At 40.2% G+C, this 21,623-nt stretch overlaps 1 protein-coding gene across 1 annotated transcript in view; it reads left to right on the top strand.

Moving 5' to 3' along the window:
* Kiaa1109 (KIAA1109 ortholog) overlaps positions 1-4,795 on the top strand; it is a 182,077-nt gene extending 177,282 nt beyond the window's left edge. Inside the window, exons 84-86 of the mRNA XM_032898488.1 lie at positions 249-383; positions 2,620-2,785; positions 4,094-4,795. Of these exons, the coding sequence (XP_032754379.1) occupies positions 249-383; positions 2,620-2,785; positions 4,094-4,310 (518 nt within the window). The 3' untranslated portion in view covers positions 4,311-4,795. The remainder of the gene's footprint in view (positions 1-248; positions 384-2,619; positions 2,786-4,093) is intronic.
* Positions 4,796-21,623: the final 16,828 nt, after the last annotated feature.

Genomic DNA, 21,623 nt, shown 5'->3' with positions numbered 1-21,623 from the left:
CCAAATGCTAGGAAGAATAATTAGACTTTATTTACTAGAAGTATTATAGGAACAATGATGCATTCTAGGGATGTTTTGATACATCATCATTGGTCTAAATCCTTCGCATGTAGCCATTGCTCACTTCTCGAATCTTTACGCTTATATTACCAGTGAATGCATTTGCATGGATCCATGTAAATCTTTACTGATGGAAGAGGCCTTTGCTGCATGGAATTTTTCACTGTAAAACGCCTTTATCATTTCAGATGCCAACGTGAAACCCAAGGTGGAGTGTAGTGTGGTGACAGAGTTCACGGACCACATCTGTGTGACGATGGATGCTGAGCTCATCATGTTTCTCCATGATCTAGTGTCAGCATATCTGAAAGAAAAGGAAAAGGGTGGGCTGCATAGTTTTCCTTTCTCCTGTCAGTGTAGAGGATTAGCATGGGGATATCTTCATGGCCTAGGGACAGGATGCATGCCTTTTCCTCTGGGCTGCAGTGTCATGCAGTAGCACTTCCAGGACAGTCTGACAGACTCCTGAGTTTCTGCTGCATACATGCACTCTTTACATTTTTTTTACATTTATTTATTTCGTTTTTTGGGGGGATAGAGTCATCATGACACACATAAAGAGGTCAGAAGAGAGCTCACAGGAATCTGTTCTCTCCTTCAACTATATTGTTTCCAAAAGTTAAATTCAGGAAATCAGCCCTGGTGGCAAATACCTCTCCCTGCTGAGTCATCTGACTGGCCCACAATGGTGCTCATTTTAATCACGAGGTGTTTCTTCATAAAGAGGAAAGAGGTTTTTTGTTTTTTGGGGTTTTTTTGTTTTTTTAAAAATCAGGGACTGGAAAGGTAGCTCAAAAACAATCTACAGCTACTGCTCCAGAGGACCAAACACTTTTTCTAGCTCCTGACACACACACACACACACACACACACACACACACACACACACACACACACACGCAGACATGTACATATACACATCAATAAAAAAAAAGTTTAGAAGTTTCTAAAAATACAAAAGTCTGCAGTTAAGCCCTTATAGGTGATTTTTGCAAGTTAGGAAAATGGGAGGAAATACTACAGATTTAAGTAAAATGACTGAAAAAACAGCTACCTAATAAAGTTGCATTATTAGGCATATCATATAGTTGCAGAAAGTAATAAGGAGATAAATCTATGCAGAGAACATTTTTGTTTTATAAGTAAATTACCTAGACCTTAGTGACCTGGTTTTGATTTCATGAGCTAGATAACACCAATTTCCTTTCTAGCACATAAGTGTTGTTGTAACACTGTGTTACTGCATACAGTGGCTCGAATAACCTATGTGGAGTTGGTTGAATGTATTGTGGTTGTCCATAGCTATTGATGAAGTTAGGTAACTTGAAATGGTACAGAATGTCCTCTCAAACATGCGGATTTACTTCATTCGGTATTTATTGTACAACTATTGCATGTTTATGAAATAGAAAGTTACAGTGGGTTCATTATCAATGTGTTTGTTTTCCCCAGTGCTGGGATCCAGGGCCTCGTGCGTGCTAGCAGACACTCAACCACTTAGCTTCTTCACCGTGTGGTTTCTGGTAGCGGTAGTGGTACTGAGACAGGTCACTTAAGCATAGGCCCAGATAAACATAGTTTACACCATTATGTGAGACTAGACAGAAATCCGAAACTTCTAGAACTTGGAGATATACTATAGCAGTGTAACTTCTACCAGTAATAAAAGCCCAGTAAGCAGCAGAACGTTTATGTAGGTATCTGTGTTCTGACTCTGGTACTGCCTACCTTGTTACCAATAGAGATTCGATAAAAGCAGCAAAGCAAACATCATATTCAATTGTTTCATGTCTACTTTGTGTTTTGATGTTTGTACTTCAAAATGAGTGCTATGTTTATTCAATTAGATCACATAAAAAGCCATATGTGTTTCAGGTTTGATCATACATGTGTGTGTTTATGGTAGCCAACTTTAAAGAGACTTTCCTTAAGTACCATGAGGAAAGGATTGTACACAGAATGCTGCTTATTGACACTTTATGTAACTATACAACTATTAACAAATGAAAAAACACTGATTACACACTCATTTGAATCTGGTATATAAATAACAGTCCAACTAAACTTTTAAAATCATCAAGCTACAACTTTTTTTGCTATGTTGAAGTTTAGACTCAAGGTTCAAGGTTTCACATAGTTAAAAAACTATTTTACCATGGAATTCATAACCCCTGACCCTCCTTTACATTTTTATTTTGAGGCACAATATCACCAAATTTTAATCTGGCTTGAAATAGACAGTCTCCTTAGTCTCCTGCTCAGCTGGGATTACAGATGTGACCAGCACAGTTAACTACTAGTCACCATGTAGGAAATCTAACTGTCGATCCCAGTGCCCTACACTTGCTGACACAAATGTGAGCTCTACATTCTTTACCACAGGCACAACCTCACTTTTCTCAGAAATAATAAGAATTGTTATTTTTCCCTGGCTTATTTTAAGCTACCTTTTAACAGGTGTAATTAAATGAAACTTGGCATGGTAATAGAGCTAGTAATGGTTCTTAAGATCTGACTTTATATATATACATATAATAATAATTATTATTATCATTATAGCCATTTTTCCACCTCGGATTTTATCCACTCGACCAGGACAAAAGTGTCCAGTTATTATACACGATGACAATTCCTCTGACAGAGACAGAGAAGATGGCATCACTTACACCACTGTGGACTGGCGAGACTTTATGTGCAACACATGGCATCTGGAGCCTACTCTTAGGTGAGAATGGGTGTGCACGCCTTTCCAGCTGATGTGACCAGATGCTTGACAAGAAGCTGAAGGTGGGGGTGCGGGAGTAGTATGGCTTTAAGAGAAAATACACTGCACCTTGGTGGCACAGTATGAGGCAGCTGTTCACAATGTATACACAGGCAGAACTAGAAAAGTGACAGGAAGTGTAGCCAGACCCTAACCCCTCAAAACCTTCCTCTAGTGACCTCCAGTTCCTCCAGGAAAGCCTCACTCCTAAAGAGTCCACCATTCCCACAATCTTCATCACAGCCGTCAGCTGGGACCAGGTGTTCGATGCAGCCCATGGAAGACATAGCTTATGTTTAAATCATAATACCTACTTCCTTCCCCAGAGGCGTAAAGCCACCCCATAAGAAAAAACGTATTTATTCACTTGCAAACATTTTCATAGTCCAAACCCTTTTTAAAATTCCAAAGTCTCTTTTGAGACTTAGGGCAGTTTCTTAACTGAGAACCAGTATACAATCAAAGAACAAGTTAATATTTCCAATATACAGTGGCACAGAGTAAACCTTCCACATGGCATATGGAAGAATGGGGGTGTGGCAAGGAAAGATTGGGCCAAAGTAGTACTGAAACCCAACAGGGCAGAAACCAAGGCTCCAAAGGTGTTGGTTGAGTGGCTGTCTCCTAAAATACACACAGCCACTCTCTCGGGCGAGTTCTCCATGCCTGCAGCTTTTCTCAGGAGACATGCCACTATCCTGGCATCCATCATTCTAGACTTCCTTTGCTTCTTACTGCTTCACTTTCACAGCTCCATGCAGTAAGCACTTGGCACTTCTTTGCAGCAGAGACTTGAGCCACATATTTTTCAGAGGTACAAATGCAGTAATGTCTTCTGTCTTCTTTCCCCCTCTCTCTCTTTCTCCCACCCCCCTGCAATCCCCATCCCTCACTAACTGAAGCAACACCTACCTCTATTCTCACCAGTAATTGGCTGTAGCCACTTTTATTTAACCAATAGCTTTAAATTGGAGAGTAAGGCTCACACAACAAAGGCCACTGTACATGAGAAGGCACTGGTCTGAGGGCAACAAGATCATGGGGTTCAGAATTTAGCATTTGCATATATAACACCAGAGCAGACCAGCCCCCAACACTTACCAGCACACATAATATACTTTTAGGAGCTATTACAATGAATAGAAGGCCTTTAGACTCAAGTATTCGTACATATCTCCTAAAGTGCTTTATCCAGAGTATATTAAGCGAGTGCAGTAATGTTCATGCATTATGTACCTTCATAACGAGCATTTCTGATTACCGTTTTAGATTAATTTCTTGGACTGGAAGAAAGATTGATCCAGTAGGTGTTGATTACATTCTTCAAAAATTGGGCTTTCACCATGCCAGGACTACTATTCCCAAATGGCTTCAGAGAGGAGTGATGGACCCACTGGATAAGGTGCTATCCGTTCTCATCAAAAAACTCGGGACTGCCCTGCAGGATGAGAAGGAGAAGAAAGGAAAAGACAAAGAAGAACACTAGAATAATAACTCCATCTGTGAAGTACCTGACTCTGTCCGTTAAGTTCTGACTCTGCAATTTTTTCAGCATAACTTTAAATGGTACTTCAAAATAATTCTAATTTTGTGGCCATTATTGAAACAGTTTGTAAGTTAATCTGTTTATTCTAGCTCTACCATTCTGCATACAGTAAAGTATTGCATGAAATGTACATTTTGTAGAAAAACTAAATTAAAAGATATACATCTGCTCATTAAAGTTTATGATTGTTTTATGTGCAATATGATTGCTGCATTTAAAGTATTTGCAGAGTAACTGTGAATTTTTTTCTCCTTGGCCATAACTTTTAGAGAAAAATCTTGTTGATAATGTGATTGGGGGTCTTTTTTTATGTAGACTTGTATAAAGATCTATTTGTATATAATTTGAGTAATTGTGATGATTGTATACCACAAAACTATTGTTTGTAACTATTGTAATAAAGTCACAGTAATGGCTTCAGTCCATAGTTGTTTCATATCTTTGACTTATTTGCTAGTGTGTTAGATGTAATGCTCATTCTTTTTCACAGTTAGCCATATGTTTTTATATATGGTGCTTGTAAAGTTTTGAGTGCATGAAAATACTTAATAAAAATAGTTTCAGGGAAAAGGTCCCCAGAGGTTTCAGAGTCATTAGGTATTGTTCTTTACTGTGGCAAGTACACAGATGCACATTTTTATAATTACACTGCATTTAATCCTTATGTATTGTATATAACACTTATTGCTTATAATCATAAGGTATAAATATTATATATACACATACATATACCTATGTATGATAGTGTATGTGTAAAAACCTAGTATATAAGTAGGCATACTAAAATGAATTGCTTTATATAAAATGATCCTCCAGTTCTCAGTGTACATGAATAAATTAATATTCAAAAGTAGGCATATTGTTGATGATAACTCAGGTTGAAAATTTGACCAAGCCAGGACAGTCTAAAAAGTGGACATGCAGCAGAACTGAAGAAACCAGAGCTAGAAAACACCTCAAGGAAACTTCCAGTAGACCTTTGCATATTAAATAATAAAACAAACCTCTAGAAAAACTACATGCTTAGTCACAGAACTATGTCCTATATACAGTAGTAAAAGGGGAGCTGATGGCTCACATCAGACATCAATTCTGAATCTTGCAGACCAGCTCATTGTGTAACTGATTCAGTGAAAATGGAGACCCTCTGAGGTGATACTTGTGCCCTCAGTTTGGCTATTTGACTATTGAAAAGATAGGCCTCAAGGAATTGGTATTTCTCCAGAAAATCTTATATTGGGAGAAATCCTAAAACCTAAGCCAGCCAGAAAAGAAACTTTTTTTCCTGGGAAGAGATTTTCAACTTGACAGACCACCTGGCTGGAGAGTAAAGCTAAAACAACGATGAGGCCAGCACCATTTGGATATGGATAACTCTGTCCCTCTACTCAAACCTCAACCTCACTTCAGGACCCACAAGGTGCACTTAGAGGTGTCATTAGATCTTTGTCCCTCTTCCTTCAGTAGCTACACTGAATAAATATCCCCTGGACTTTTACTACTGATTTAGATCTTTGCGTTGGCTTATCAAGGACAAATAGTCAAACCTGGCTTGTTGGGGCATAGGCTATGACACTAAGTCTAGTAACAAGCTGTCATATGTCAAACTCTGAATCCTCTCTAGCTCACTCAACAACTGGTCCCATAGCTATCTATAAAATTCACTTCATTAATTTACTTCATTTACCAGAGAAGCAAGTTCTGTACCTATTTTGGTTACAAAGGCTAAGATAAACTTAGATAGAAGGCTAGGGTTACACCTACCAGGAGCCATCAGGGAGAAGCTAAAACGAGAAGGTGATCTTCCTGAGGTGGCTCTGTCACAGACTGTCAAAGTTAATGATGGATTGCTTCCCTAGGCAAGACTGAGGAGAATTTCATTTTAGGAGAGGTTCCCGCTGCTAATATACTTTTCCTGTTATTATTAAATATATATAACAATCACTCGGCATTACCTACCCTTTTGAACAGACCTTTGCAGAACACCGAAGGTGCACTGTTTTGCAGTGGTGTTATATAGACAAATGGATGATTACTTAATTCTTAATAATGATCCTATAAGAATTACTAAAATCATGTTAGTAATTATTAAGCTCTTTTATAATAAGACTGCTAAGTTCTTTTTCTTCCTTCTTTTACTGAATATTTTATGTATTTACATTTTGAATGTTATCCCCTTCCCCGGTTCGCCTCTCTATCATCCCCCTCCCCCTGCTTCTATGAGGATGTTCCCCTTCCCTCTCCTACCTCACCACCATAGCATTCCCCCCTATCCTGGGGAATTGAACCTGCACAGGACCAAGGACTCCTCCTATTGATGCCAGACAATGCCATCCTCTGCTACATATGTGGCTAGACCCATGGGTTCCTCCATGTGCACTGCTGGATTAGTGGTTTAGTCCCTGAAAGCTCTGAGGGCTCTGGTTGGTTGATATTGTTGTTCTTCTTATGGGGTTGAAAACCCCTTCAGCTCCTTCAGTCCTTTCTCTAACTCCTCCATTGGAGACCCCGTATTCAGTCCAATGGTTGGCTGCAAGCATCTGCCTCTGTATTTGTCAGGCTCTGGCAGAGCCTCTCAGGAGACAGCTCTATCAGGCTCCTGTCAGCAAGCACTTCTTGGCATCAGCAACAGTAACTAACTGGGTTTGGTGGCTGCCTATGGGATGGATCCCCAGGTGGGGCAGTCTCTGGATGGCCTTTCCTTCAGCCTCTTCTCTACTCTTTGTCCCTGAATTTCTTTAGACAGGAGCAATTCTGGGTTAAAATTTTGAGAAGGGTGGCTGGCCCTATCTCCTAACTGGAGGCCTTACGGAACCTCTGGATATGGTCTCTGCAGGTTCTCCCTCTCCTCTGTTGGGCACTTTACCTAATCTCATCCTGTTGAGACCTGGGAGCCTCCTGCTTTCCTGGCATCTGGGGCTTGTTGATGACTACGCCCAGTTTCCCATCTCCCATTGCTACACATTTCTGTTCAAATTCCTGACCTTCTGTATATATCCCTGTTTCCTCTCATACCTGATCCTGCCCCCCTTTCCCCTTCCCCTCCTCTCTTCCAATTTCCTCCTACCCTCTATGTCCCATGAGTATTTTGTTTCCCCTTCTAAGAAGGACTGAAGCATCCACGTTTTGGTCTTCCTTCTTAAGTTTCACATGGTCTGAATTGTGCCTTGGGTATTCCTAGCTTTTGGGCTAATATCCACTGATCAGTGAGTGCATACCATGTGTGTTTTCCTGTGATTGGGTTACCTCACTCAGGTTGATATTTTCTAGTTCCATCCATTTGCCTAAGAATTTCATGAAGTCATTGTTTTTAATAGCTGAGTATACACCATTGTGTAGATGTACCACAATTTCTGTATTCATTCCTCTGTTGAAAGACATCTGTGTTTTTTTTCCAGCTTCTGGCTATTATAAATAAGGCTGCTATGAACTTAGTGGAGCATGTGTCCTTGTTATATGTTGGAACGTCTTTGGGGTATATGTCCAAGAGTGATATAGCTGGGTCCTCGCAAAGTACTATGATCAGTTTTCTGAGGAACCTCCAGATGGATTTCCACAGTGGTTGTACCAGCTGGAAATTCCACAAACAATGAAGGAATATTCCTCTTTCTCCACATCACTGCCAGCATCTGTTATCACCAGAATTTTTGATCTTAGCCATTCTGACTGGTGTGAGGTGGAATCTCAGGATTGTTTTGATTTGCATTTCCCTGATGACTAAGGATGTTGAACATTTCTCTAGATGCTTCTCAGCCATTCACTATTCCTCAGTTGAGAATTGTTTAGCTCTGTACCCCATTTTTTTTCTTTTCTTTTTTTTTTTTTTTTTTCCGGAGCTGGGGACTGAACCCAGGGCCTTGCGCTTGCTAGGCAAGCGCTCTACCACTGAGCTAAATCCCCAACCCCTCTGTACCCCATTTTTAATAGGGTTATTTGATTCTTTGGAGTCTATCTTCTTGAGTTCTTTGTATATATTGGATATTAGCCCTCTATCAGATGTAAGATTGGTAATATCTTTTCCCAATCTGTTGGTTGCCATTTTGTCCTAATGACGGTGTCCTTTGCCATAGAGAAGCTTTGCAATTTTATGAAGTCCCATTTGTCAATTCTTGATCTTAGAGCATAAACCATTGGTGCTTTGTTCAGGAAGTTTTCCCCTGTGCCTATATGTCCAAGACTATTCCCCACTTTCTCTTCTATTAGCTTCAGTGGATCTGGTTTTAAGTGGAAGACCTTGATTCACTTAGACTTGAGCTTTGTACAGGGAGATAAGAATAGATTGATTTGCATTCTTCTACATGCTGACCACTAGTTGAACCAGCACCATTTGTTGAAAATGTCTTTTTTCCACTGGATTGTTTTAGCTCCTTTGTCAAAGATTAAGTGACCTTTCTGATGTCAAAGCTGCATTGAGAACTCTGACAGTCGTCAAGTGTCAGGAGATAATCATTTCTGAGATAGCAAGCAGGCATCTACAACTTAAAGCACACTTCAAGAGTTTTAAAACCATTACCCAAAGGTCATAAAAAGGGAAGTAAGAATTTACTATAGGTTCAAGGATAATAGATAAAATATTGACTGAGTTTATCTATACATAACTTCAGTGATAACTTAGTTATGGTCTTTAACTCTCCATGAACCTGAAGAGCTAGTGACAGATAATGAATATTTAGCTGGATAATTACCCTTAATATATATGCATGTAAGCATTTTCTGTTGTAAATGTCTTAATTTATGATTCGAATTTATGTTTGAACTTCTAATGAACTTTTGTAAACAAAAGGGGGTGCTTGGAAAAACCATGTGATCTATCTTCCTAGAAAAGATACAAAAGACCAGGAAAGATTACATTGGAAGATATAACATTGAAGAGAAAGCATTGTGAGTAAGGCATTTGGGAACAAAAACATTGTGAGCAAGGGCATTGTGACATCAGAACAGGAGGGGAGAGCAAGATTAGCAGGAGAATGCAGAATGGAATAACTTAGAAAGTATAAGGCAACAAAAAAATTAGAGAGCAATATGCAGAATGCAGAGGAAGAGGAAAAAAGAAGCTGCAGATGGAGTAGGCAGGTCCTTATTATGGCACAGAGCAGGTCTTTTATTTTAATATCAAGGCAGGCTTAGTGTTAGTAATGAAACAAAGCTTTCTTCTTATAGACTTGGTTTTAATTCATTTAGCAATAAAAGAGTAGAAGCCTTTTCTTTCTCTATGCAATAAAGATTGGAACTCATTCTTCATCCAGAATGAGTGAGTTCTATCTGCAGTGTTATATGACACTTAGTCTTTTGCTTCATATAACATATATAAGTATGGATGTATGTGTGTGTGTGTGTGTGTGTGTGTGTGTGTGTGTGTGTGTGTGTGTGTAATTAAGAAATAGTATGTAAGCGGAGCCCAACTAGCTTGAATTCCCGGGAATGTATAAGTGTGTACATGAATCTTATATGAATTTATGTGAGTTTAATTCATATTTGGTTGTGTAAAAGTTTTTCCTTCTGCTAGTATGACTCTCTTCTCCTGGTTCAGTAGAAGTTTATTGCCCCAACCCTCCCCTAGCCTGACAAGAGAGAGGCATCTGGACTAGAGGGAAAAGGCTCTAGCAATTAATCCTGTATTTAATCCTCTGATATTTTAAGATGAGGTACTAAAATGTCAGAGACTGCAGTTTCTGGCCCAAAGGGAACTCAAGGCAGGTAAGTTACAGTAGTCAAGTGACTTAGACTTAAATAAATGTTTTATTATTAAACAGCAACCCAAAATATCTTGTAAAAGCAAGTCTTACTCCCACCAATGATCTTCCCCCTCTGCTGACTCAAGAAGAACCAAAAGAGAGGAACAGCGAGGGCTGGCCCTTGGCCTATGCTTACCTAAGAAATTCTGGTCAAAGTATGGTCCACTTATCATTGATCATCATCATCTTTATTAAAGTCATCCCTGCAAAATAGTATGACAAGTTATCTCAGCAATGAAATCCCAGTCTCCTTTCCAGTTTCCTCTTTTTTTCTAGCATGAAATTCCTAGGGGAAATTCCAATTCCCAAGGTGCCTTGTTTCAGCATTCTGATGGGAGAATCGCAAATATCCTTTTGGTTAAGGAAGTTCTCAGAGAACTCCCAGATGTTGGGACATGTTTCTGTTTTTAAGAAAGTGCTATTGAAAAGCACCCAGAACAACAACTACTATCAGTAGGGACAACACCTGTACCCATGCAGAAGCAGTGCTACAAAGTGGCAACTATAAAGTTTGCACTCAGAAGGAATGCAAGTTCTAAGTGGAATGCTACTTTCTGTCCAGTGCTGCTAGTTAGAGTGCTTAGCAGTGTGCAAAACAAAATGCATTTCTGATGTATTTAGTTTGCTAGCATGTCTTTCTTTCTCTTCTGCATTTTGTGTAGGATTTTCATTATTATTGTTATCAAGGTCATAATAAATGTATATTCATTCAGTGGTGGTGGAAACAGAGATCTAATTGTACTTTTGGCTACTTTATTGGGTTCTTTTTCTTACTATCCTTCTTCCTTACCCCTTCCAACCCCCTAACACTAGGTAGGAGAGAAAGAAGGTTAGAATGGAAATGGGTGCCAATCTCTTTAGACTGCTGATTAGGGATGTCGAGTTCCTTGGGGCAAGTCACAATATTCACTGTCAAGATATCTCCAACCAGAAATCAGGAATCCAGCAAACAACAACCAGAACAGCACTTGTCACAGTCTCTCAGGGCTCTGGTATCTTTGCTCCCTCTCAAGAGTCCCCAGAATTCCAAACTTAAACTATCTTCAGCTGGCAAAATCACACCCCTGCCAGAGCATGAAACAAATCAGATTAGCTTCTGTGGACAATCTGAGGCAGCTCCATACCACACACCTGGGATTAAAACAAACATTCATATAACATTTCTATGTTAAAATAAACCAAAGTTCTCACTACATTTCTCCAACTCTGTTTTAAGTCATTAATTGTGCTTTCTTTAGTGAGAAATTATAAACACTTTCAATAAACTTTTTCCAATCAGTGGTCAAAGTCTTGAGGAGAGAGACCTCTTCTGCTAAAATCTAATCTTTATAATTTTTGATTATAAAAAAGCATTCATAGCTCTTCATTTCCTGTAGAAACAAACAGAATCACTCCCCCGAATGCAAAACTATTGCCACTTCCATTCTAATGTCAGCATATCATTAGAGTATACATGTTGATTTAGTTCCCGGTGTTTTCTATAACCCAGCGTCTCCCAACTGCTCTTGTTCCTCTTCCATTACCATTCAGAGTTTAAAGTTTAACAAAACATTATTCAGTCTATCGCTGGGGCATCTTTACTCTTCTCTTTTGCTTTATAAGCATTTCTATAACGCTTGTCCTGTAGGATTTGGTGGTAGATCCATAATATGCTTTATATTATAATATGCAAGGAATTGCTTCATCTTAACTGCAGACATATGTGGGAGTATTGTCAATCTTAATTTGTGCAGGTATCCTCATAATACTGTTACTTCTAGTAAGTGTGTAGTTACACAATTAGCCTTTTAGATCTCAAAGCAGTTGCCCATTGATATGCCAAATATGTATCGATGGTATGGTGTACAAACTTTAGTTTTCCAAATTCTGCAAAATGAAACACATCCATCTGCCAGATTTAATTTCTATTGGCACCCCCTAGTGTTACTTCTGGTGGGTAATGGAGTTTGGTTATATAAAAAACAAGATTTTTTTTTTTTTTTTTTACTTCTTGCCAAATGATAGAAAAATTCTTTTCACTATTAATTTTTTTAATGAAATTTTGAGGCTTCTAACACATTTTCCTATTAATAATCGATCAATTTCCTTATTTCCTTGTGCCAGTGGACCTGGCAAACATATATGAGAGTGAATATATGTGATTATAATGGATAGTTTCTATTTGATTGCTTGTTGCAATTGTATAAATAACAAGGGTAATTCTGAATTCTCAGGAATAAATTCATCAGTTTCTATATGCAAAGCAACTCTGAATATTGAGTCAGTAATTATATTAAGAGATTCAAGAAAATCTAATAGTACCATAGGATTGCGTACAACTCTGATTTTTTTTTCTTTTTTTCGAAGCTGGGGACCGAACCCAGGGCCTTACGTTTGCTAGGCAACCGTTCTACTGCTGAGCTAAATCCTCAACCCACAACTCTGATTTTTGAACTGAAGTATTTTGTCTTACTTATAGCCTGCCATTCCCAGCTTACTTACATCACTATAGAATGTAGATTCTTCAAAGATTGGCATTCTCTTTACAGTACATGGGAGGATCCAAATATTTCTATTTAAAAACTGTAGGCACTTGTGTTTAGGATATTGTTAATTTCTCCCAAATAGTTGCTACAAGCTCTTTGATAATCTTTATTGATTACCTATAATGACATAATCTCAGCATTAGTATAAGGTACTACAATTTCAGCTGGGTCTGTTCCTGACAGATGATGTAGTCTTAGTCTACCTTTATAATTAAATCAGAAAATTTTTCTATAGAAGTCTTTACTTTTTTCCTTTGTATGCTAAGAAAATCCATTTCATAATACTACATTTCCCATTGCATATTGAGCCCGATTGTAGACCGTAGCCAATTAATATTTTTTATTGGATTTTTTTAAATTTACATTTCAAATGTTATTCCCTTTACTGGTTTCCAGGACACAAGCCTCCTATTCCATCCCCTACCCCTTCCCCTCCCCATCCACCCCCTCTCTGACATTCCTCTACACTGGGGGGCATCCAGCCTTGGCAGGACCAAGGGCCTCTCCTTCCATAGGTGTCCAACAAGGCCATCCTCTACTACATTTGCAGTTGGAGCCCTGGGTCAGCTCCCAGGCTTGTTCTTCTGGGGTCACAAGCCCCTTCAGCTCTTTTAATCCTTTCTCTAATTCCTCCAACCAGGATCCTGTTCTCAGTTAAATGGTTTGCTGCTAGCATTTGCTTCTGTATTTGACATGCCCTGGCTGTGTCTCTCAGGAGACAGCTAGATCTGGCTCCTGTCAGCATGCACTTCTTAGCTTCATCAATCTTATCTAGTTTTAGTGGCTGTATATATATATATGGGTCACATGTGGGGCAGGCTCTGAATGGCCGTTCCTTCAGTCTCTGCTCCAAACTTTGCCTCCATATCCCCTCCTATGAATATTTAAAGTTTAAGTTTTTTAATTTTTTGTTTTTTAAAATTAATTTTTTAATTTTTAAAAATCATTAAGAGTTTGCAACTGATCTCTTCTGATCTATACCTTTTGTGGTTGAATTTTCTGTTAACTTATTTTATAACCCAAATAGTCTCCTCTCTCTATTTTTTTTTTTCAGGAGAAATCTGTAACCCCCAGTATTGCAGAATTCTTTGTATTTCCTTAAACATTTTTCCAAAGCATTCAGATTCAGCCAAGAAAATATCACCTATGTAATGATTAATGGATTGAGGAAACTGCCTACAAATTATTTGTGGTGGTTGTTGCACAAAATATTGACATAACGTAGGACTATTTAACATTCCCTGTAGAAGTACTTTCTAATAATGTCTTTTACTGAACCACTATTCTTAAGTAGGTACTGAGAAAGCAAACCTTTCCATATCCTGATAATGCAAGGAAATAAAAAGTAATCTTTTAAATGAATTACTATTATAGGCTATGATGCAGGTAATAAAGAAGGCCAAGGAATTCCAGGCTGTAATAGACCCATTGGTTGAAGTACTCTACTCACCACTCTTAAATCTGTTAACATCCTCCATTTTTCTGATTTCTTTCTTTCTTTTTTTTTTTTTTTTTTTTTTACAACAAACACAGGAGAATTCCATGGGCTTGTAGACTTAAGGCTGCTCTAGTAACAGCTGTTCAAGTACCTGCAATTTTCCAGTACTTGAGGGCCACAGACCTATCTATGAGCCTGTCAGTCAACCACTTTTTAGGGTAGGGTTTTTAGTATTTTTGCAGCCCATCCCCCTTATAAATTTGAAAACTCAATCCCTGGGGTATCCTGTGTCTGGACAATTGTCATACATCAATACCTTCCCCGGGATCATCTACCATTTCACCCCTAATTTCATCATGAGTTGTCTCTGGTATTGCAGGAATCTGAGTACCCCATTGTAAAAGGTCCCTTCCCCATAAGTTTATGGGTATATGGGCCACATAAGGTCTTAACTTCCCTGCTTTGATCTTCAGATCCCACACATTTAACCCTTAGTATACTTTGCTTTACTTGAGATCATTTTCCAATTTCTGTATACTGTGTAAAAACCTTCTGAAGTGGCAATTCTGAATTCTAAGATTTTTGAGAAATGATAGTTGCATCAGCTCTTGTATCTACCAAACCTTCTATTTCAACACCATTTACTTGCAATTTTAATTTTGGTCTCTGATCATTAACCATCATTTGCTATAACACACACACTGCTATAACACACACACACTGCTATAACACACACTTTCCAGTACTTCCAAACCCCTATGTTCTTTCTACTGGAGCAGATTTGCCTTTAATGTAGGGAAACAACAACAGCTGAGCAATCTATCACTTTCATTAATCTGCATCTCCCTCCCTCCCTCCCTCCCTCCCTCCCTCCCTCCCTCTCTCTCTCCCTCTCAATCTTTTTTTTAAATACAGACCATAATTTTAATTTCTCCTTTGAAATCTCCATCTATAATTCCTGAATGCATAATGAACTCTTGGGAAGTCAAATCCACTTCTTCTTATAAATGCCAGTGGTTATTTTGTAACACTTGAATTTTTTGAAGACAGAGCAAGAGTTTTATTTGTGGCCCAAACTGGAACAGAACTGCCTAATCTAGAGATTGACACTTAGTTGCAGTTTTTCTGCCTGTTTGTCATTTCCTGCATGACCAAAGGGAAAGGTCTTGTATTTTTTGTCCTGCTCCCCCCTGCCCCCATTTCATTTCCCAACTGCAAGAAATAACCTTGGATATCCCTCTTGGTGTAGACCCATTAGTCCAATGGTATCCCTTTCCACAACATCTGCAAAACCCAGGAAGCCTAAGCATTCTTTCAGAAAGTCCATTAGAGCCAAAAGGACTTTTCTCTGGAGGAGATCTAGTTTGGTAAGTACCGTATTTCTCACACGTAACACACCAGCCATTTTGAGATCCAAGACTTGGTCACACTTTCATAGAAAATGGCTGAATTAAAGCACTGTCATTTCAACCAACCAGAGCTTCCAGGGACTAAGCCACTATCCAAAGACCATACATGGACTGACCCTGGGCTCCAACCTCATAGGTAGCAATGAATAGCCTAGTAAGAGCACCAGTGAAAGGGGAAGCCCTTGGTCCTGCTACGACTGAACCCCCAGAAAACGTGATTGTTGGGGGGAGGGCGGTAATGGGGGGAGGATGGGGAGGGGAAGCCCATATAGAAGGGGAAGGGGAAAGGTTAGGGGGATGTTGGCCCGGAAACCAGGAAGAGGAATAACAATGGCATTTGATCTCAGAGACCATTCCAGTGATATTAGCATGATGCTCATGAGAGTCAACATCAGTCATGTCCCTTATTCACTCATCCATGGGCACTGCCCACACCTTTAAAGGTCTAACAACTCATTTACATTTGGTATTCATATCCTCCAACTCCAAGGTCTCTATCAGGACCTGTCTCACATAAGGACCTGATAAGGCTTAGTTCATGGGTGAAATGAATCTTTGCAAGAAATCTGTGAAGGCTTCCTCAGAGCCTTATCAATGCAATCCCCATCAAAATTCCAATTCAATTCTTCAGAGAGTTAGACAGAACAATTTGCAAATTCATCTGGAATAACAAAAACCCAGGATAGCTAAAACTATCCTCAAAAATAAAAGGACTTCTGGGGGAATCACTATCCCTGAACTCAAGCAGTATTACAGAGCAATAGTGATAAAAACTGCATGGTATTGGTACAGAGGCAGACAGATAGAACAGTGGAATAGAATTGAAGACCCATAAATGAACCCACACACATATGGTCACTTGATTTTTGACAAAGGAGCCAAAACCATCCAACAGGAAAACAGATAGCATTTTTAGCAAATGGTGCTGGTTCAACTGGAGGTCAACATGTAGAAGAATGCAGATCGATCTACGCTTATCACCCTGTACAAAGCTTAAGTCCAAGTGGATCAAGGACCTCCACATCAAACCAGATCAAACTAATAGAACAAAAAGTGGGGAAGAATCTCGAACACATGGGCACTGGAGAAAATTTCCTAAACAAAACACCAATGGCTTATGCTCTAAGATCAAGAATCGACAAATGGAATCTCATAAAACTACAAAGCTTCTGTAAGGCAAAGGACACTGTTGTTAGGACAAAACAGCAACCAACAGATTGGGAAAAGATCTTTCCCAATCCTAAAACTGATAGAGGGCTCATATCCAAAATATACAAAGAACTCATGAAGTTAGACTGCAGGCAGACAAATAACCCTATTAAAAATGGGGTTCAACCTAAAGAAATGTTCAACATCTTTAGTCATAAGGGAAATGCAAATCAAAACAACCCTGAGATTTCACCTCACACCAGTGAGAATGACTAAGATCAAAAACTCAGGTGACAGCAAATGCTGGCGAGGATGGGGAGAAAGAGGAACACTCCTCCATTGTTGGTGGGATCTCTCCTGAGAGACACAGCGAGAATATGGCAAATACATAGGCGAATGCCAGCAGCAAACCACTGAACTGAGAACGGGATCCCTGTTGAAGGAATCTTAGAAAGGACTGGAAGAGCTTGAAGGGGCTCGAGACCCCATATGAACAACAAAGCCAACCAACCAGAGCTTCCAGGGACTAAGCCACTACCCAAAGACTATACATGGACTGACCCTGGGCTCCAATCTCATAGGTAGCAATGAATAGCCTAATAAGAGCACTAGTAGAAGGGGAAGCCCTTGGTTCTGTAAGACTGAACCCCCAGTGAATGTGATTGTTGGGGGAGGGTGGTAATGGGGGGATGATGGGAGGGAAGCCCATCTAGAAGGGGGAGGGAGGGTTGGGGTATGTTGGCCGAAACCGGAAGGGGAATAACAATTGAAACGTAAATAACAAGTACTCAAGTTAATAAAGAAAAAATGGGGTCAGAGCTAAACAAAGAATTCACAGCTGAGGAATGCCGAATGGCTAAGAAGCACCTAAAGAAATGTTCAACATCTTTAGTCATAAGGGAAATGCAAATCAAAACAACCCTGAGATTCCACCTCACACCAGTCAGAATGGCTAAGATCAAAAACTCAGGTGACAGCAAATGCTGGCAAGGATGTGGAGAAAGAGGAATACTCCTCCATTGTTGGTGGGATTGCAGACTGGTACAACCATTCTGGAAATCAATCTGGAGGTTCTTCAGAAAACTGGACATTTAACTACCTGAGGACCCAGCTATACCTCTCTTGGGCATATACCCAAAAGATGCCCCAACATATAACAAAGACAGGTGCTCCACTATGTTCATAGCAGCCTTGTTTATAATAGTCAGAAGCTGGAAAGAACCCAGATGCCCTTCAACAGAGGAATGGATACAGAAAATGTGGTACATCTACACAATGGAATACTACTCAGCTGTCAAAAACAATGACTTTATGAAATTCATAGGCAAATGGATGGAACTGGAAAATATCATCCTGAGTGAGGTAACCCAATCACAGAAAAACACATATGGTATGCACTCATTGATAAGTGGATATTAGCCCAAATGCTCGAATTACCCTAGATGCACAGAACACAGGAAACTCAAGAAGGATGACCAAAATTGCGAATGCTTCACTCCTTTTTTAAAAGGAGAACAAGAATACCCTTGGGAGGGAATACAGAGGCAAAGTTTAGAACAGAGGCTGAAGGAACCCCCATTCAGAACCTGCCCCACATGTGGCCCATACACATACAGCCACCAAACTAGATAAGATGGATGAAGCAAAGAAGTGCAGGCTGACAGGAACCGATGTAGATCTCTCCTGACTGACACAGCCAGAATATCGCAAATACATAGGTGAATGCCAGTAGCAAACAACTGAACTGAGAATAGGACCCCCATTGAAGGAATCTTAGAAAGGACTGAAAGTGCTTGAAGGGGCTTGAGACCCCATATGAACAACAATGCCAACCAACTAGAGCTTCTAGGGACTAAGCCACTACCCAAAGACTATACATGGACTGACCCTGGGCTCCAACTGCATAGGTAGCAATGAATAGCCTAGTAAGAGCACTAGGTAGAAGGGGAAGCCCTTGGTCTTGCCAAGACTGAACCCTCAGTGAACGTGATTATTGGGGGGAGGGTGGTAATGGGGGGAGAATGGAGAGAGGAACATCCATATAGAAGGGGAGGGGGAAGGGGAGGGGGATGTTGGCCTGGAAACCGAGAAAGGGAATAACAATTAAAATGTAAATAAGAAATATCCAATTTAATAAAGATGGAGAAAAAAAGAGTTGGAATTCTATTGTAAAAAAAGAAATCTTAATAAACAGGGTGACCTTTTCTCAAGCTCCTCACCCTTGTCCCAGGCTCTTAACAGCATCATAAAATCAAATCTGTTCTCGTAAGTCAGAGAACTCCACCCCTTCACCAGATAGCTGATCTTTAACAATATTCACTCCCCTTGCTCTGTTCTATTCGTAAGGGTCCATGATTCACCAAAGAATGATACCCCAGACTCAAATAGTATGCAAAAGCAAGGAGCATTTTATTCTGCAGAAGTCCAGCATGCTGGGCTCTATCATCTACCAAGATGGAGGCACCCTGTGAACTTGAAGGCCCAATTTAAAGCACATTACAGGAATTCCAGGGAGGGGTCGGTGACCTTTTTCTTAATCGGTTAGCTCTTTCTCTAGGGACATCCCAGAACCATTGTTGGGCTGTGGGGGGCTGGAAACTGTCCTGGGGAAAGTCTAGAAACTGTTGCTGAGCCATTGCCCTTGCTTCCGGCCAAATGGCCTGGCACCTTCTGACTAGCTGGCTGAGGTCTGGTTTTGTTGGTTTTTTTGTTGTTTGTTTTGTTTTGTTTCAGTCTCGCATTGCTCTATATTTGAGGCTTTCTCCCTCCACCTCTTTAACCATTGTAACTGCTGACCAGCCTCTAGCACAGCTCTCACCAGAGCCTTTTAATCTTGGGGAATAATTCTATCCCAGTTACTTAATATTTGTTTTACATAAGGGGAATGCAGTCCATAGGAAACCATGGCTTCTTTAAATCTAAAGATTTAAAGATTACCTCAGACCTATCATTCTATAGGATGCCACATTATCTCATCACTATCATGATCAGCACCCTTAGCAGACATGTGCTATACAACTGATGGTGACATTGTAGTCCTTCTCCTCTGTCAGTGCAGTTGGCTCAAGATTAACACTTGCTCTCAAAATGGGCTGTTTTCCTTTAGCCCTGTCACCACACAGATTCCCTCTCCTCCCAACCTCACACCTTCTTTCTGCCCCACCCAGGGTCTGCTGACACTTGAAACTAAAAGTCTGTGGCACAGGGTGGGGCTGCGATCTGCCTTCTAGCCCAGTTTGCTTCCCTCTGTCATCCTTTGGGAAGCTCCCATGGTCTTGCTCAGTCACCAGGTCACTCAGAAACCTTTTATTTCTACCTTTCCCAGTGCTCCTCACTTTGCAAGCACTTCCACCTCTACCTGCAAGTTTTCCCATTGCATCTCAGATCCCCCTTTCCACTCCTAACTCCTCCAAATGTTTTTTTGAGACAGAATATAGAAAGAGAAAAAAGAAGAAAAAATTGAAAATCCCCTTTGGGAGCAAAACAGGAGAGAGGCCTGTGGCAGCAGCCACAATAAAATGTTTACTGATGTCTTAAAACAGAATATTCTTCTCCTCTTGACCTGATGTCTCCTCTACCCTATTAGAACCAAGTTTCACATTCTGTCTCGCCTCACCTCTGGGCAGCACTTGTAACTGTACTTTTGGCTATATTATTAGGTTCTTTTCCCTATTGCCCTTGTTCACCCTAATCCCTTCCAAGCCTCTAAGACTAGATAGGAGAGAAAGAATGTTGGAGGAAGAAGGGGGTATCATGGTTTGTATATGCTTGGCCCAGAGAGGGGCACTATTTGCAGGTGTGGCCTTGTTGGAGTAGGTGTGTCACTGTGGGTGTGGGCTTTAAAACCCTCACCCTAGCTGCCTGGAAGTCAGTCTTCCACTAGCTGCCTTCAAATGAAGATGTAGCTCCTCCTGCACCATGCCTGCCTGGATGTTGCCATGTTCCCTCCTTGATGATAACAGACCGAGTGTCTGAACCTGTAAGCCAGCCCCAACTAAATGTTGTCCTTTTAAGAGTTGCCTTGGTCATGGTATCTGTTCACAGCAGTAAAACCCTAACTAAGACAGGGGGCATCTATCTCCTTAGATCACTTCCTGCTGATTAGGGTGTCACGTTCCTTTCGGCAAATCAAATCTTTGTCACCAAGTTTCTCCTACTAGAAACCTAGCAATCCAGCAAACAGCATCCAGAACAGCAGCATCTGCCACAGCCTCTCAGGACTCTGGCACCTTTATACCCTCTTAAGAGTCCCCAAAACTCCAAATTTAAACTGTCTTCAGCTGACCAAACCAAATCACATCCTGCCAGAGCACGAGACCAGCTGCTGGGGACAATGCAAAGCAGCACCATATTCCACACCTGGGGTTAAAACAAAAACCATATTCACATAACATTTCTGTTTAAAGAAACCAACGTTCTCATTATACAGAGACTCAACTCCAGACTGTCACCTGCTGCCTAAAGTGTTTCCTCGCCTTTTAGGGACCCAAACACAGACAAAAACAAGATTCCTGGCCACACTGTTAGAAGTCTTAAAAGCCATTAAGAATAGCTGTCAGGATCTGTATAGAACTCTTAAGGGAAAGTTATTTCCTCCTGGTCAAAAGAATGGAATCTACCTCTTTCTCTAGGTAGAGACACAGCATTCTAATATCGGAACATTGCATACTATTGTCTCCTCCCAAGACCTTAACCTCTAGATGTAGAGAGCTATGGGTAATTAATGACTGCTTAGCAGTCTGTTCCAAGGACAAGCCCCTTAATGAGTGATCCAACCCTAAGTCATCAGCCCTAAGCACACACATGGGCACATATACATGAGCAAGACCAAATGAACTCAGTAGGCTGTATTTATGTGTATGTGTATACGTGTGACTAATAAAAGTCATGAATTTAAGAAGGAGAGACATGGGAAGAGTTGGAAATCAGGAGAGGTGATAAATTATGCAAATACAGTTTTCACATATGCAATTCTCAGAAACTATGTTTTAAACTTA

Source organism: Rattus rattus, chromosome 3 (assembly GCF_011064425.1).
Source record: "Rattus rattus isolate New Zealand chromosome 3, Rrattus_CSIRO_v1, whole genome shotgun sequence".
Classification (NCBI taxonomy): Eukaryota; Metazoa; Chordata; class Mammalia; order Rodentia; family Muridae; genus Rattus; species Rattus rattus.
This window is presented reverse-complemented; position numbering and strand designations above follow the sequence as displayed.